Source organism: Rhinopithecus roxellana, chromosome 5 (genome assembly GCF_007565055.1).
Source record: "Rhinopithecus roxellana isolate Shanxi Qingling chromosome 5, ASM756505v1, whole genome shotgun sequence".
NCBI lineage: Eukaryota > Metazoa > Chordata > Mammalia > Primates > Cercopithecidae > Rhinopithecus > Rhinopithecus roxellana.
Genome location: NC_044553.1, coordinates 161,782,714 through 161,798,463, shown reverse-complemented (window position 1 = coordinate 161,798,463; position 15,750 = coordinate 161,782,714). Strand labels below are relative to the sequence as shown.

The following is a 15,750-nucleotide window of genomic DNA, read 5'->3' as shown; positions in this document are numbered from 1 at the left end:
CTTGAACCCGCTCCTCTGCCAGGGGTGGGCGTAGCCCGCGGCGCCCACCTGGCCCCAGGTCTCGCCGCGCTCGGACGACTCGGCCCGCCCTGGCCGCCGCGAGGCTGAGGGTCGCTTTGGGACCTAAGTCCGCCCCCGTGGGAGAATGTGTGCCAGGGCCCGCTGACAGCTTCCACTGGGGCTCAGGGCCCCTCTCTCTCCACGCTTGCCCAGGGTGGGCCCATGCAGGGGAGGGTCGCGCTGCCCCCACTTCCCCCGACCCTGTGCTCCGAGGAGAGGAGCAGGAACTCGCCCGCCTGAGGCCCACACTCCCCACGTGGCTCAACAAGGCCAGGACCTGGCAGCCACATGGACTGGCCGGTCCAGGAGCCAGGCAGAGGGTCTCCGCACCAAGCCGCACTGCCCCTGACCCTCCTTTCCCTCCTTTTCTCTCACTGTACGGTGGCCTCATGCCATCCGCTTTGGCCCCAAGAATGGAACTCACGGGAAAGGGCCTCCCCTTCCCACCCTAGCTCCCTGCTGTCCCAGGCCCTACTGAGACCCACACCCTTCTTCAGGCCCACACGGCTCCCCTCGGGGCCTCCCCAGCCTCTGTGCAACCTTCATCAAGGTACCCTTCTTTCCTTCCAGGGACTCTGCTCCTTCCCAAATTCCGGGCCAGATTGGCAGCAGAGAGGCCTACCCTTCCCTGGCAGCTGAGGCCGTCTCTGAACACAAACCAGAACTCCTGTGTCCACAGCTGTAGCTTCCAGGTCGATGCCAGAATCGTAAGAATAAGGTCCCACTGTGTCCCTTGCATGGGGTTGAAATGGCTGCCCTGTGTCCACCCCACCCTCTTCCTCAGTAAAAGATGGTGAAGGAAACCCCAAAAGGTCATGGTCCCCTTTTTACAGATGAGGAAACTGAGGCACAGAAGGGTGAAGTGACTGGCCATGCCCTACAGGCAGACACTTCCAAAGCTCCTGCTCAGTGAGGCGGTGGCGGGCCCTCTCCTGCCTGGACCACAGGAGCTGCTCTGGGGGCCGGGACAGGCTGGGGATTGACACACAGCCTAGGTAGACAGGGTTTGCCCAGACCCCAAGAGGCTCGCGAAGCTGCTAAGGCTGCCCGGCCAGGCCCCCCATCATTGTTCAGCTCCCAAAATAAACCACTCCACAGTCGCTTTTGAATTCTGTTTTATATCAAGCTATAAAAACCTGGACCCTGTTTAACATACATACAAAAGCAGTACTATAAAAAATAATTATTATATTAACAATATCAAACACACTAACTCCTACAAATGTACAAAGACCTTGGGCATCATCTATACGGGCCAGTTTCTGGCCACAGCTTTGTAAGCCAGTACCTGGGGAAAGGGGACGGACCCAAGAGAGCCAGCCGGAAACCCAGACTCAGCCCTGCAGAGGCATCAGCAGGGCTGAGTCATGCCTGAGTCTGAAGGGCCCCCTGTCGGGCTGAGAAGGAACTTTCAGGCCCAGGGAGGAGCAGGGCCTTACGGGTGGGTAGCACAGGCCGAGCAGGAAAACGAGCTCACATTTTCCTGGGGTACAGCGAGGTGCTCTGCAGGGCAGGGAATGAACGGAGGCTGCGGTGGGCAGAGGAACGGCCTCCCAAAGATGTCCATGTGACAGTCCCCGGAGCCCGTGACCATGTTAGGTTACACAGCCAGTGGGAATTAAAGTTGCAGATGGAACTACGGTGGCTAATCAGCTAACCTTAAAATAGAAAGATGACCTGGGTTCTCTGGGTAGGCGCAATGCGATCACAAGCGTCCTTAAAAGCGGCAGAGCAGGCCGGGCGCAGTGGCTCATGCCTATGGTCCCAGCACTTTAGGAGGCTAAGGCTACAGGATCGCTTGAGCCCAGGAGTTCCAGACAATCCTAGGCAACAGAATAAGATCCCGTATCCACAAAAAGTATGTAGCTGGGCGTGGGGCATTGTCTCAGGGGATTGAGACAAGAGGATCACTTGAACCCAGAGGTCCAGGCTGCAGTGAGCCTTGATGCCATGACCAGGCCACTGCACTCCAGCCTGGGCAACACAGCAAGACCCTGTCTCAAAAAAAAAAAAAAAAAAGTGGTAGAGGGAGGCAGGAGAGGGGAGGCCTCAATGAGGTGATGGGAAAAAGATTCAACTACCCACAGCTGGCTCTGAAGATGAAGGGGCCTGAAGTCAAGAAGCATGGATAGCCTCGAAAAATGAAAAGGCCAGAAATCAGTTCTCCCCTAGACCTCCAGGAGCGCAGGCCTGCCGCCGTCCAGACTCCAGACCCGGGTCAGCCTTCTGACCCGCAGAACTGGAGGACCAAGTTTGGATCCACAAAGTTTGTGGAAACCTGTCACGGCAATAGGAAATAAATACAGAGGCCAAAGGGTCACAGGTGAGAGGTCAAGCTTGCCCTGCCCCTGCCCAGACCTCAGCTAGACTTCTGGGTAGCAGAGCCCACAGAGACACCCCCAGGGCCTGTCCGTGCCTCTGGGAAGCGGGAGCCTGAGATGACCCAGGAGGTCCTGGGTCCTTCTGTAGTGGACACCAAGGTCTTGGGGGACCACCCTCTGGTTGAGGCCTTGGGGGATGAAGAGGGAGGGCTCAGGGCCCCACTGCAGGGCCAGCCAGTAGGGGCCGTGGGGCCATCTGGACATGACGTCTAATGCTGGCAGTGGCCACAACACAGGACCCCACAAGCCCCTGCCAGATAAGAGTTCATCTTTTCCTTCTTTCTCTTCCAGTTCTGTCTTCCATTCCAGCCTTGCTGAACCCAGCTCACGGCGGCCCTGGGCTGCAGAGGGCAGACGGGTGAGGCTCGGCCCCTGTCTCCAGGGAGCCGGAGAGGGCCCTCGTCCCCACCCACCAGGAGGACAGTCATGAGGCTGATGGTGGAGGGGCCCTGGACAGAGGTGGCCGGGGATCCCTGAGCCTGGCCACACTCTCCCTCCTGGTTCTTTCCTTGCGTGTACACGATCAGCTATTGTTTACAAAGAGTCCTTGGTGTTACCTGGTTGGCTGCCCGTAATGGGAGCTCCTGCCCCCATCGGACATGTAAACAAACCAAGGTCTGTCCAGTTCCAGCTGATAAGGTCTGCACCTCCACCACGGCTAGGCAGAAGCAGCATCAGAGCACAGGAGACCCGGGAGGAGCCGAGAGCCAGTGCCGCTCTTAACAGCTCCCGGCGGGGTGTGCTGGGCACTCACAAGCAGGTCAGGCCACAGAAAAAGCTAACCAACCTTTATAAGGGAAAATAGGGACCTGGAGGGCTCCTGCGCCCCGGTGCTGACATCCAAGATGCTCCGGATGCTCTTGACCTCACTGTTGGATAGGTTTCCCCTTGATGGCCAGGATGGCGCTCAGGTGGCCTTTGCTGGCAAAGAGAGCATCCCGTCAGCCCAGCCTGTCACCCACAGCCCTGTTCACCAGCTCCCTGCACTCCTGACCAGTGCCACAGGGCCCCACAGCCAACGCCTAGCCCACGAGGGGGCTGCACTTCACTCTCCCTCGCCCATGCACTCCACCTGACGGTCCCAAGAGCAGCCATGCCCCAGCCTGTGTCAGGCCTCTGCACGGGCTGCTCCCCCTGCAATGCTCTTCCCAAGCCCTGCGATGACCACCTCTTCCCACCCCTTAGGTCTCCACTAAGATGTCCACCCCCAAGAGGTTTTCTTGTCTCTAAAGTCAGCACCTCCTATTATTCAGAACCTTGGTTAAACCCTATTTACAATTTGTAATTGTCTTTTCTTTGCCTGATTATGTCATTATTATTGCTGGCCCTCAACAGAATGTGAGCTACTTAAGGAAGGATTGAGATCTGGCTTCTCTTGTTACTTCATTGCATCCTGGTAACTAGAACAGAGGCTGACACCTAGCTGACTTCTCTATAATTGTTGGTGGCATAGGTAGATGGATGGTGGGTGGATAAGCAAATGGATGAGAGCTAGATGGGTGGAGGGATGGGCACATGGAGTAGATGCATGGGTGGATGGGTGGGTGGGTGGGTGGTTGAGTGGATGGATAGCTAAATGCGTGGAGGGATGGATGGATGAGTAGATGGGTGGATGGGTGCTTATATGGGTAGGTGGATGAATAGAAGGATGGATAGATGGGTGGGTGGGTGGGTAGACAGGTGATGGATGGGTGAGAAGATAGCTAGATGGGTGAAGGAATGGGTGGGTGAGTAAATGGGCGCTTGTATGGTGGGTGAATGAATGGGTGGACTGGATCAGACAGGGGCTGGACTTGGCTAAGCTGGGGTCAACCCTGTCAAGAGCCATTCAAACTTACCTAACATGTCAGAGGACCCAGCCAGAAAGAAACAATGTCCCTGGCTCACCAGAGCCTCAGGCAGCCAGGGGCTAAGCCTCCACTCCCGAATATGAGCCCTGGTCCCAGCGCATGGGCCCAGGCCCCAGATGCCCCCCAGGCTGGGTGAACCTGGCCTCTCTGGTCTCAGTCTCTTCTGAGAGGCAGCGTCAGGCAAAGCTAAAAGTATGGGCCATGCAGCCAGACACTAACTAGCCATGTCACCTTGGAGGCATCCTGTGAGCTCTCCAGGCCTCCTCTGTGAAACGGGAATGGAAAAAGGATCGGCCTCGTAGTGTTGTGGTGAAGGCCACAAGAGTGAGGCCCTGGTGAGGTTCACACAGTGACTGGCACGTGGCAGCTGCTAGGATCTGGGTTTCCAAAGCCAGCCGTGAGACCCTGGCCGCAGTGATGTGACAAGCGTCCTGAGGTGCCCCATGCTCTCACCTGAAGTCAGGGTAGCAGGTGGCATAAGTGGCCACCTCAATCTTGATGGCACTGGGGTCCTGCAGGCGAATGATCTCTGCCAGCGTGGGGAGAGCAGGCTGCAGCCAGGTCGCCGGGGAGCCCTGCAGGAGTGGGCGTGGTTAGAGGGACCCAGTGGTCCAGAGGCTCGGGTCAGCAACTCCTTGGGCTTGGAGAGGCACCAATGGCCTATCTCCGACCCTGAAAGGGCTAGGGGAGAAGAGGCAGCCATTTCAGAGGAGCTTGGGAGAGGTGGGCAGGGGCTTACGTGCTTGGTGCAGAAGTGCTGGATGGTGTCAGCACTGGCCAGGATGTGCCCAGCTAGCTGCTGCTGCTGCTCAGCCGTCTTGAGGACCAGGCGCCGCTTGCTGAGCTGGATGATGTACTCCTTCACCAGGTGCAGGTGCACAGCCTCCATGAGCTCCTGGGAGGGCAAGCAGCCAGAGGCATGTGAGCTGCCTGCTGATTGGGAGCTCACCACCTCCCTTGAAGCCTTGTAGCCAGGACTCCAGGGAGAGGCAGATGCCAGAGCAAAAGACTGCACACGTGCTCATGCATCCGCATGTGTGTGTTCACATGTATGTGTTCACATGCTCGTGCGTTCAAATGTGAGTGTTCACATGTGCCTGTGTTCAATATGTGTTCACATGCTCTTGTGTTCACATGTGTGTGCTCACATGTGCGTGTGTTCACATGCGTGTGCTCACACGTGCGTGTGTGTTCACATGCTCATGTGTTCACATACTCGTGTCTTCACATGTGTTCACATGTGTGCATGTGTTCACATGCTCATGCATTCACATGCGTTCATATGCTCATGCATTCACGTGTGTGTGTTCACATGTGTGTGTGAGCACATGTGAGTGAGTGTACACAGACATGCTAGTGTGCGTGTTCGGCCTGCCCCCATTCCCCGAGGCCCAGCCACCAGCCCAGAGCCTCCTCACCTCCCGGAAACAGTCCTGCAGTTCTGAGAACTCAGGCAGCCTCATGTCCACAGTGGTGATAATTTTTTCCACGGTCTCCATGGGGGCCGCCCAGCGGGTGTGCGTGAACCTCTTGAATAGCGGCTGAGACAGGAGAGGCAGGATGTCTGGTCACGCCCTGGAGAGGAAGGGCTGCCAGCCGCAGACACGCAGACACAGACACACACCAACACCTGTGCCTGGCGGAGCAGGGGGGCACTCAAGGACTCCCAGGGAAACGGGGCCAACCCCAGGTCCCTGCTCACAGACAGGAAGTGGGAGCCGGCTCTGTGCACCCTTCTCCAAGGTCACCCAGCTGCGGCTCAGGAGCCAGGAGAGCCTATCTGCCGGCCCGGAGGCCAAGTCCACTGCCTCTTAAATAAATAAATTCCTTCATAAACAAGACCTTGGCAATATCAACAACTGCCTGTCCTTCCGGTGAGAGTGTTGGGAGGGGCTTGCGGGAGTGGGAGTCACTCGGCAGGCAGGAGAGGGGAGCTGGGCTGGGCCTGGGAGATCGGTGCCAAGGGATCTGGGGTCACTGCTCGGGCTTCCACCACACTCAGGCCACTCATGGCCGCTAGTCCCTAACACCAGGCAGAGAACCTCTCCCCTTCCTTTCAAGAGACCCCCACTTTACACCCTGCTAAAGAATCTGCTTGTTTTCACAGCATTTTCTGTGGATTTCTTGGCCCATAACAGATGTGACCCTGGCTGCCGATAACCCTGAGCCTCAGTCGCTGGGAGTCAGGGGCGGGGAAGGGGTAGACAGGAGGGGCTGCGGGGATTGGAGGAAAAATGTCTGCAGGCTTGGGACGGGGCTGGGTCTGAATTGGGGAGGGGCAGTGAAACTTTTCCAGGCCCTCCCAGCCCCAGGTGGCCCCTCTCAGGCCAAGCCCCAGGGCATGATGGGCGGAGTTCAGAGCCTGCCAGGGTCCCCAACCGGGCATTACCGCTGCACCAGAGCTGGCTCGCAGTGCCGTCCACAGGCCTGGAGCGTGTCTTCCCCACATCTTTGCCTCTGCCACTCCTCCCCAGGGGCACCTCCCAGCCCCTCCCTGGGCCCCCCAACACTGGGCTCCTGAGGGCAAGAGGTTCCCAGTACCTTCAGGTCCTCACGCAGGTTCTGGAGCAGGGTGTCAAAGCCGTGGCTCTTGAGCTCACCCAGGGGGCCCAGCAGGAGGCTCAGGGTGTCTTGGGGTACCTGCCACTTCTGCTCCATGGACATCCTGGAAGGTGGAGGCAGAGAGGTCACCCCAGCCCTGCTCAGCCTATAGCTCCATACCCAGGGAGCCAGGCAGCCCCCTCTCTTCACTCTAGAACCCTCAATGGCTCCCCATTCTCTATGGGATCAAGTCCTCCCATCCATGTTCTCCATGCCTTAGGACACTCCTCCACCACATCCCCTTGTAACCGAGGGCAAGTCAGTCTCCTCCAGTGATTTGCCCATCTGCCTAATAGACAGATCACTACACCTACTTCACAGGGTTGCTTTAAGGATAAAATAATGGCTGAAACATCTGCCTGTGTGCTTGCCCCAGCCAGCACTTGGGAAATGTCTGCTGCTGGTGCTGCAGGCCCCGGCGTCCTCACACATGTTGCTGGTTTGAATTCCACTTCTTGACCTAAGCAGCTCCTCCTCCCTCCGCCTCCCAGCTCCCCTCTCCTGCCTGCCGAGTGACTCCCACTCCCGCAAGCCCCTCCCAACACTCTCACCGGAAGGACAGGCAGTTGTTGATATTGGCAATGACATTGGCCTTGTAATTCCTCAACTGCTTGCCTCTCTCCAGAAATTCATTAAAGGCGCGCTGGTAGCTGGTGAAACCAGAAGGGGCATATTCAGGACCAGCCCAAACGCTGGGACGGCAGCAGCAGCCTCCCCGCCCTCCATGCCAGCTCCCGGGGTTCACTTTTCTGTCTGGCTGCCCATAGCCCAGGGAGGGGCCACTAGTCCCTGGGCATCATGGAACTGGCTTCACAAGCTAAGGCCAGGGCTCCTGAAGAGGGTACCAGCCCATCTCTGCTGCCCCCAGCCCTTCTCCCAGGCCCTCTCTAGAATTGGGAGACCAGGTAGGAGTGAGGGTGTGGTTGGCTGGAGAAGCGCTCAGAGGTTGAGAGGGAGAGAGCAGATAAAATTCGGGCGGTGGAGACTGGGACTGTTGTGTGAAGGAGTGGCGGGGTCTCAGTCCCTCGAGAGGCATCTTCTTGGAAGCTAGAGGCTGCTCTGCTGAGAGCTTTGCTGATGGGGTGGGCGCAGGAGGTTCCCACACTGAATCCTGGTGGAGGTCAGACCACCTGAGGATCTCAGTGCCCTGGCTGAGTGGGAAACAACTCCTGGCTCAGAATGACAGGGACAGGGGTGGAGGGCGGGGAGCCAGCTCAGCTCCCCACCTGAGGCACTAGGGAGGGGCCGTGGCTCTGAGAGAGGTGGCTACAGGGACCCCATCCTGGGCACACACCCACCTCCTCAGGAATGCAGGCAGCTCCGCCAGCAGCACCTGCTTTATCTGTGAGCCCAAGTCCAGCGTGATGCTCTCAGCCTTGGCCTGGGCCTGGGAGATGATCTGCGGGGTGGTGTTGGGTGAGCTGAGCAGGGGCTCACCTGGACAAGGGGGCAGGGGATAGGGAGGAAACAGGCTGGAACAGAGGGGGTGCCCCGAGGTGGGCATGGGTATGCACACAGGACGGAATGTGCGTGGCGCTTCCTGTGCACGTGCACGGGCGGTACGTGTGCCCTGGGGCAGATTGCAGTACCTGGATGATGTCGATGGCCAGCTCACTGTGGCAGTGGCCGTCCAGCCTCTGGGGAGGCACATCCTCAGCCCAGTGCTGTGCCTCTAGCTCCAGAGCTCGGTCCATCAGCTCCCTCACATTGGCCTGGGGGAGGAGGGCAGGTCACTGGGGCACTATCCATCACCTCGCTCACCTGGAAGACCCGTCAACCTCCCTGCCCATGGCCTGCCTGTCTCTGAGCCTCTCTTGTGCCACCTCCCTGCCCCTCCCTGGCCCAGGTGGAGACTCACCGCCTCGTTGGACAGGAATGTGGCCTCCAGCAGCCGGATCTGTCTGGGGGGCAGGAGGCTCCCGAGCCCCACACCCTGCAGCTCACCCGCCAGCTTGGGGCTATTGATGATGTCACTGCAGGCAGGGGAGGCTGGCATGAGGACAGGTATACCCAATCAGCACCACCCCTCAAGCTAGAGCCCAGGTCCTCAGCCTCGGTCTCTGGCAGGCCCAGACTGCCCAGCACACCCTCCCGCACACCCACCCCCGTTCCCATTTCAGATGATGGGTCCTCCATCTACTTAGCTTGGTTTGGAACAGAAACCCTGAAGTCATCATGCCTCCTCTGACCCTCTCACCCATCCCCATTAGGTCCTGCTCCAAAATAGCCCCCAAAATCAGCAGCCTCACGCCACTCTGGCGCTCTGGCTGGCTCCCACCAGCTTCCCGCTGGCTCACTGCAAAAGCCTCCTCCTGGCCTCTCTGCTCCTTCCCTCACCTCCAACAATTCCTTCTCCACCCAGCAGCCAGAGCCACCTTTAAGATCTGATCTTCTTCCTGCTCCCAGGCTACCTGTCACCCAGATAAAACCCTGCTCCTAGTCACAGCAGCCCTGGAATCCAGCCAACTCCCAGCCCACTGCGCTCCAACCCTGCAGGTCTTGGGCATCTCAACAGCCCCAGCCACCTCCCAATCCCAGGAGTAGGCCAGAATGGGCAGGAAGGGCTGCCCCAAACTGCTCCCCAGATGCATCTCGGCTCATTCTCCTGGCGCCTCTGCAGCGCCCCAGAGCTCCCAGGGGACTGCCCAGCCCCAGCACTTCCTAAGAGCTCCCAGGGGACTGCCCAGCCCCAGCACTTCCTAAGAGTTCCCAGGCGACTGCCCAGCCCCAGCACTTCCTAAGGGGCCTTTGTCTGCCTAGAGGCTTACAAATGACCTCTCTGCCCCTCACCCAATCCAGATGCAGCTGTGTCCCTCCATTCCCCACATTTCTGGCACACAGGCTTCAACGATGCCCCCCTGGACACCCTCTCACCAGGGCTCCATGCCCAGCTTGGCTTTAGTTGCCTGTTGCTAACCCCAGGCCAGCAGACCCCGAGGTCACTGGGACAGGAAGACTGGCAGGCAGGGTGCCTGGCATTTCCTGGTGAGCCAGGACGAGCAAGCGGGAACTGGCTCTGGGCTGGGCTGTCTCTCCCACAGTCCCTGCCCTGTGCCAGTTCCCCTATGCCCTGCTGACCCCTCTCCCACCCTCCCCACTGGACCCTTTCTCTATCCTTCTGCCGAGGCTGACGCTTCAACAGCGACTGAGCCCATAGGACCCCCAAAGGCCCCAGAGACGGCAGACACTGCCCACACTGTCCACACCTCTGAGCTTCTTTCCTAAAGTTTCACACTAGCATCTGGGGCCAGCAGTGGCCAAGCCCCACAATAACAGCCCCTGGACTCCCCTGCCCTGGGCCTTTCCACACTGCAGTAAGCCTCTCCCCATGCAGACTGTGTGAATGACAGGCACGCCCAGGGATCCATGGAGTCAGGGGATGCCTGAGGCTGTACTCAGCAGGTGTACCAGCTGCACAGCCAGCCTCCCACCTGATGGGCTCCAGCTCTGCTGTGGGCTCAGAGGGTAACCCTATACAATGGGGGTCTAACAAGACACATGGCCCTAGCCCACCCCCTTTGAACTCTGCTGCCTGGGGGTGCCCGCATAGCCCCCAATAAATCCAAACATTCTGACAAGCTCTGCTCAGCTCCAGAGTGCCCTGGAAGAGGACACGCTCAGGAGCACCGGCCTTCCTCTCACCTTCTTCCCCGTGTGCCCTATCACCCTTCCTCCTGCCTCCTGGCCTGATTCCCCGGCTCAGAGAAGGACCGCTGGCTTTCACCTCCTCCAGGCTGGCTTCCCTGACTTCTCCAGGCCTGCTTTGGGCCCATGCTCTGCAGGGGGCCTGGCCTCTGCTGCCACAGCCCTTCCAGCTCTGGATGGTTATTGATTGCTTTGCCCCCTCCTCAGACTGGGCGCTCGTGAATGAATGAAATCCCTACCATTTTCTGTGCCTCAGTTTCCCTAACAGCAGAATGTGACTGAGGCCCAGGAAATTAAGGATTCTGCCAAAGCTGACCGAGCCCCAGCCTTATCCCTGTGTCCAGGCCCAGTCTCTGCCTGTCCAGGCTCTGCCGAAGGGAGTCCAAGTCCTACCGCTACATTCTCCGACTCAAAACTCTGTAAGCACCAGCCTCACTAAGAGCTGCCGGCGGCACACCTCGACACCCCTCCTACAGAGGACACCCTCCCTGCTGGTCCGGGCCCAGCCCCGAGCCTGCTCACTTGGGGTAGAGGTTCTGCACCCAGACCAGCAACATGTAGGTGTCGCGCTCGCACAGCTCGAACTGCGCCATGGCGGCCAGGTGGGCCGCGAAGTGCTGGTGGTAGCTCTCGGCGTAGGCCGCCACGACGCCGAACTCGGCGGGGAACAGCGGCTTCAGTCGCTCCACCACGGCCTCCAGGTCCTCTTTCATGGTGCGGCCCAAGTGCAAAAAGACGCTCTCGGGGACCTCGGGGCCCGCGGCCGGCCGCTGGCCCATGCGCTCCTCGGCCGCCTCTGCCACACCGCGACGCCACAGCTGCAGCCAGCGCCGCGGGCGCGTGACCGCCAGTCCCGAGGTCCCCGGCTCTGCCGCCGCCGCCGCCGCCGCCGCCTGGCGGTCCTCGCTCTCCTGCTCCGACACCACGGCCAGCGCCTGGCGCAGCCGCTCTGGAGCCACCTCCAGCGGCCGCCGCAGCACGCCTAGCACCTGGTCGCGCAGCAGATCGTACAGCGCCTCCACCTTGCTCTGGCGCCGCACCAGCTCCTCCTCACTCGCACCGCCCGCCGCCGCCGCCGCCGCCAGCTCCCGCTCCAGCGCCAGCAGCGGCGGAGCCGCCTCCAGCTGCCCGCGCTCCAGCGCCGCCTTCAGCTCCTCCACTGCGCCGGGAAAGTCGCGTCAGCCCCGGCCCCAGCCCGCCGGTCACCGGGCGGGGCGGCCAGCGCCCGGCGGGACCGTCCTCCCCTAGACGCGCACAGGGCCGGCGGCCAACACCCTAAAGAGTGATGTCGGTGTCCCGGACTGGGCTGAAGGCCTGGTCTCCCCCCTCCCAGCCCCGCAGATTGGGGCACAGGTGAAAGCAGAGAAACAGATGCGCCTTCCAACCTCATTTGCCGGCCCACTGTGCAAGTGGCTCACTCACGCGGATGAGCGCCAACCCCGTCCAGGCCCCAGACTAGCTCTAGCCCAGGGTCCCAGCGCACCTGTTGGGGGCGGGCCATCCAGCCCCTGCCTGGACCTGGCTGCGCCCTCGGGCTCCGCTGAGCTGAGCTGACCCTTCTTCTTCTTCCCTTTGGTGAAGACGCAGAACACATTGGCCAGGCCTTTGGACTTCTTCTTCTTCTCCTTCTTCTTCTTCGCCGTCTTTTCCTCCTCCCTATATAGGGCTGTCCCAGCCTCCAGGGGTGGCGCCAGGTCCTCAGAGGAGGCCACTGACATGGAGGCCTCCGACTCTGCCTCTGATGTGGACGGCAACTTTTGGGGGCTTCTGGGGAAGTCGAGGGTGTCCCGCACAGGCTGATGGCCCGAGAGGCCTTGGAAGAAGGTCATCATCTTCAGCATCACCCTGGCTCAGGCCTGCAGGCTCCTGTGGGGTGGGGGTGAAGGCATCAGTGGTCACCATGGACCAGCCCTGGCTCCCAGGCCGGAGCACACAGCTGTGCTGGCTGCATTGAGTGCACTCAGTCTGTTTCACCCATTAGACCACCAAGGCTCTGCTCATCTCCTGGCCCAGATGAGCACCAACAACCATACTCCCTCCCTGGCCACAAGCATCTCACCACACACAGCTTCCCTTCCAATACTTCACAGCCCCAGAAGCAGGGAAGAGGCTGGGGATGCCAAGCCTGCCACACAGAGGGGGGCCTTCACTTTATTTGGGCAAATCCTTCCCTGACAGCCCACTCTCTAGGCAGGAAGCAGGGAGTGAACACCTCCCTGGATCCCACGGGACCCGAGGGAAGAGGCGGGGCATGTGCTCTGTCCCTTTGGACAGAGCAGGAACAGAGGTCCAGAAAGGTCAGGGACATGCCGGGGTCTAGAACATCAGAAGTTGGCCTGAGACCAGCCTCCCCCTGCCCAGACCCAGCCCCTCTGCCATCTTGCCCAGTTCTGATCCAGCGGTGGGGTCACAGAAACACAGCTGCTCCGGCTGGCCCACGAAGCGGGCAGAGCCTGACTGGGGTCTACAGAAGCCACCGTGGATGGGACCTCAGAGAGCCTTTCACACATCACTGGGGACAAGGGGCTCAGCAAGTCACAGGGCTGCCTGAAGTCACACAGCAACTAGGGTCCAGAACCCAGGCTTCCTGGCTCCCACCCTTTCTGCCCGCTCCCATATGGGATGACAGCATCATCACAAAAGCTTCCATTTTCTGCAGCCTTCCTGGGTGCCCATCCCATCTCTTCTTTTCTCTCATCTGGAAGGGTGTTATTTTGGCTTAAACCGTCCCTATGGCGAACAACTTGGGTTTGGAACTCAGGTCACCTGGTCCCAGAGCCCAGCTCTCCCCCTGCCTCCACATCCCCATCTGTCCTGCAAGCTACATCCAGAGAGGCAAGACCCAAGACTCCCCTAAGTCCCCGCCCAGCACCTGACCATTGTCAAAGCAAGGCCAAGTCCACTGGAGAAGACCATGACTGACCTGAAAGGGGGAAGCAGGCAGGGGCTGGGCCTCCCTGAGAACTGGGGTGACCTGTAACCATGATGCCACCTGTCTGACCCACCCCAAAATGAAATGCATGCAGCCTTGTCTCATGTGTCACGGTAACTTCAAGTGACCCCTGAAACAGCCTGGCAAGGCAGGCAGGATGACCCACCATCCAGAAGGAGAAACTGAGGCTGAGTAGGAGGTGTTTGCTCCAAGCACAGCAGCCATGGGGGCTCAGATTGGGCCCATCAGACTCTTCCCATGGCCCCGCTGCCTCCACCAGCCCCACTACCCTGTCCCCATCCTGGAAGGGCTTGGCCAGAGCCACCTGAGGGACAGGAAGCCTGGGCTCCTCCCACCCCCAGCTCCTGCCATGCTCACCCGATGCCCTGGGCAAAGTCCCACACTCCTCGATGGCACTGGCCTCCCTGGTGCCATTTGGGTTGAGCGTTCCACTCCAGGACCAAGAGGGGCATGCTCCAGGGAGCCTCAGGGGCAAGGCCATGGGGCACCTCTGCTCCCCACCCAGTGCCCCAACCTCACTTCCCAGCCCCTCTCAGGTGCATGCCAAGCACCTGCAGGAGCTGGTCTGTCTGGCAGGGCCACTCAGCCCCACCCTGGGTGCCCAGGCCCCACCTCTGCCATTCTCCTGGAGTGGGGGAGGGTGGCCCTTACCAGCAATGCTCCCTGCCAGCCTCACCTCAGCCTTCCCTGTCCCACCCCACATGTAGTAGGCTCTGTCCCACCTCCAGGCACAGCTCCCGCAGGACGCCCATAGCATCGCCACCTTCTCCCCTCTGTGACACAAAACCCAGAGCGCCTGAAGGTCCCGCTGCAGCCCTCTGGGCCTCATCCCAGGTCTCCGCTCTCCGAGGCAGCTGGTGCCGTGGAAAGAAACGGTTTCGGTGCAGGCTCAGCATACCTCTCACTAGTGCGTGCACTGCACACCTCCTTCCTTCACAAGCCTCAGTTTCCCCGTCTTTGAAATGGGGATGAGGACCCCCACCTCACAGTGCTGCTGAGGGGATGTGGCCAAACCGCGCGGCCAAGGGCTGGGCGCCTATCTGGGCCTCAGTGGGGGTGAGTCTCCTGTGTCCTGAGTCTGTCCTGCAGGCGGCAGCGAGTGGGTGCAGCCAGGAGGGAAGGGGAGGAGGGGCGTTCCTTTAAGCCTTGCCGCTGGTTGGGCCCACTGAGGCAGGAATGGCTCAACAGCGCCCCCCAGCCTCCCGCTGCCCTGCCTGTCCTCAGGCCCACTGGTCTGGCTCGCCTTCCCCGCCACACGCCTGATGTCCACGCGCCTCCCGGGAGCTCGCTGGGCCCGGCTCCTTCAGCCTTGGGCAGGATGTGGAAGGCGGACCCATCTCCCGATGAGGACACCCGGGCACAGGCGAGGAAGTGACTTGGCCTGTGTCGCCCGGTCGGAGAGTAACGCCGGACCTGGGGCCTTCCTGCTGCTAATGGAGGGGAGATCCCTGTGACTGCCCCAGCCCCGCCCTCCCTGCCTCTGGCAGGACCCGGCCCTCCGCCGCGAGCGCCAGCCCGGGCCCCTGTGCGCCCGGACGCGCGGACGTTGGGCGCCAGGGCCTCAGTTTCCCTGGCAGTGGGGCTGCCCCAGGCCAGGGTCCCTGGGAGCGTCCAGTCCCGTCCTGTCCCCGCCGCCGCGACAGGCTGTTCCCTCGGGGAATCCAGCGGGGCATGGGGTCGGGGCGGGCGAGGAGCCGCGCGGAGCGGCGGGGAATGGACGCGTGGAGGCGAAGGTCACTTACCGTGTCCTGGCCTGGCCGCCGCTGTCCTGGCCCCAGTTCCGCAAGGCCTGAAATAGTCGCAGACTCTGCCCCACCCCGCCTGCCCCGCCCCCCGCAACCGCGGAAAACCCGCGGGCGGAGGCCAAGGCCCAGCGCGGCCCGGCTGTGTCTCTGCGTCCCGGGGGCCGGGCGCGCCGGGCCTGCCCAGCGGGGGATGCGGGGCGCGGTCACTTCCTCCCAGCAGCCGGGCAGGGGCGGGGGGCTGGCCGCACGTCGCATGGTATGTGGAGTTCGGGAGTCCGAAGGACGGGGCTGTCAGGCGCCGGGCCATTGTCGGACGACGGCTCCTGATAGGCCGCCTGGAAGGGGAGCGCTTGGCCGCGTTCCCGCGTCACAGACCGGCTCCAGCTGCGGAGCGCCCCATCCACTCCAACTCCCCCAGCCGGCCCTCTAAAGTGTTCCGGTATCACCGTGGCCACAAGGAGACAGGGGACGGCGGCTTCCCGGAGGAGGCCCCCTAAGGGGAAGGGGGCCACACG

General features: G+C 61.0%; 1 protein-coding gene across 1 annotated transcript; it reads right to left on the bottom strand.

Annotated features, from left to right (window-relative positions):
* Positions 1-1,161: 1,161 nt before the first annotated feature.
* TNFAIP2 (TNF alpha induced protein 2) lies at positions 1,162-15,377 on the bottom strand. Its single transcript, XM_010353613.2, is given in 13 exon segments — positions 1,162-3,327; positions 3,329-3,362; positions 4,745-4,866; positions 5,031-5,186; positions 5,710-5,832; positions 6,833-6,956; positions 7,444-7,542; positions 8,191-8,291; positions 8,482-8,604; positions 8,751-8,865; positions 11,060-11,696; positions 12,021-12,403; positions 15,233-15,377. Coding segments are annotated over 12 exon segments (2,100 nt in total). The 5' UTR covers positions 12,379-12,403; positions 15,233-15,377; the 3' UTR covers positions 1,162-3,219.
* Positions 15,378-15,750: the final 373 nt, after the last annotated feature.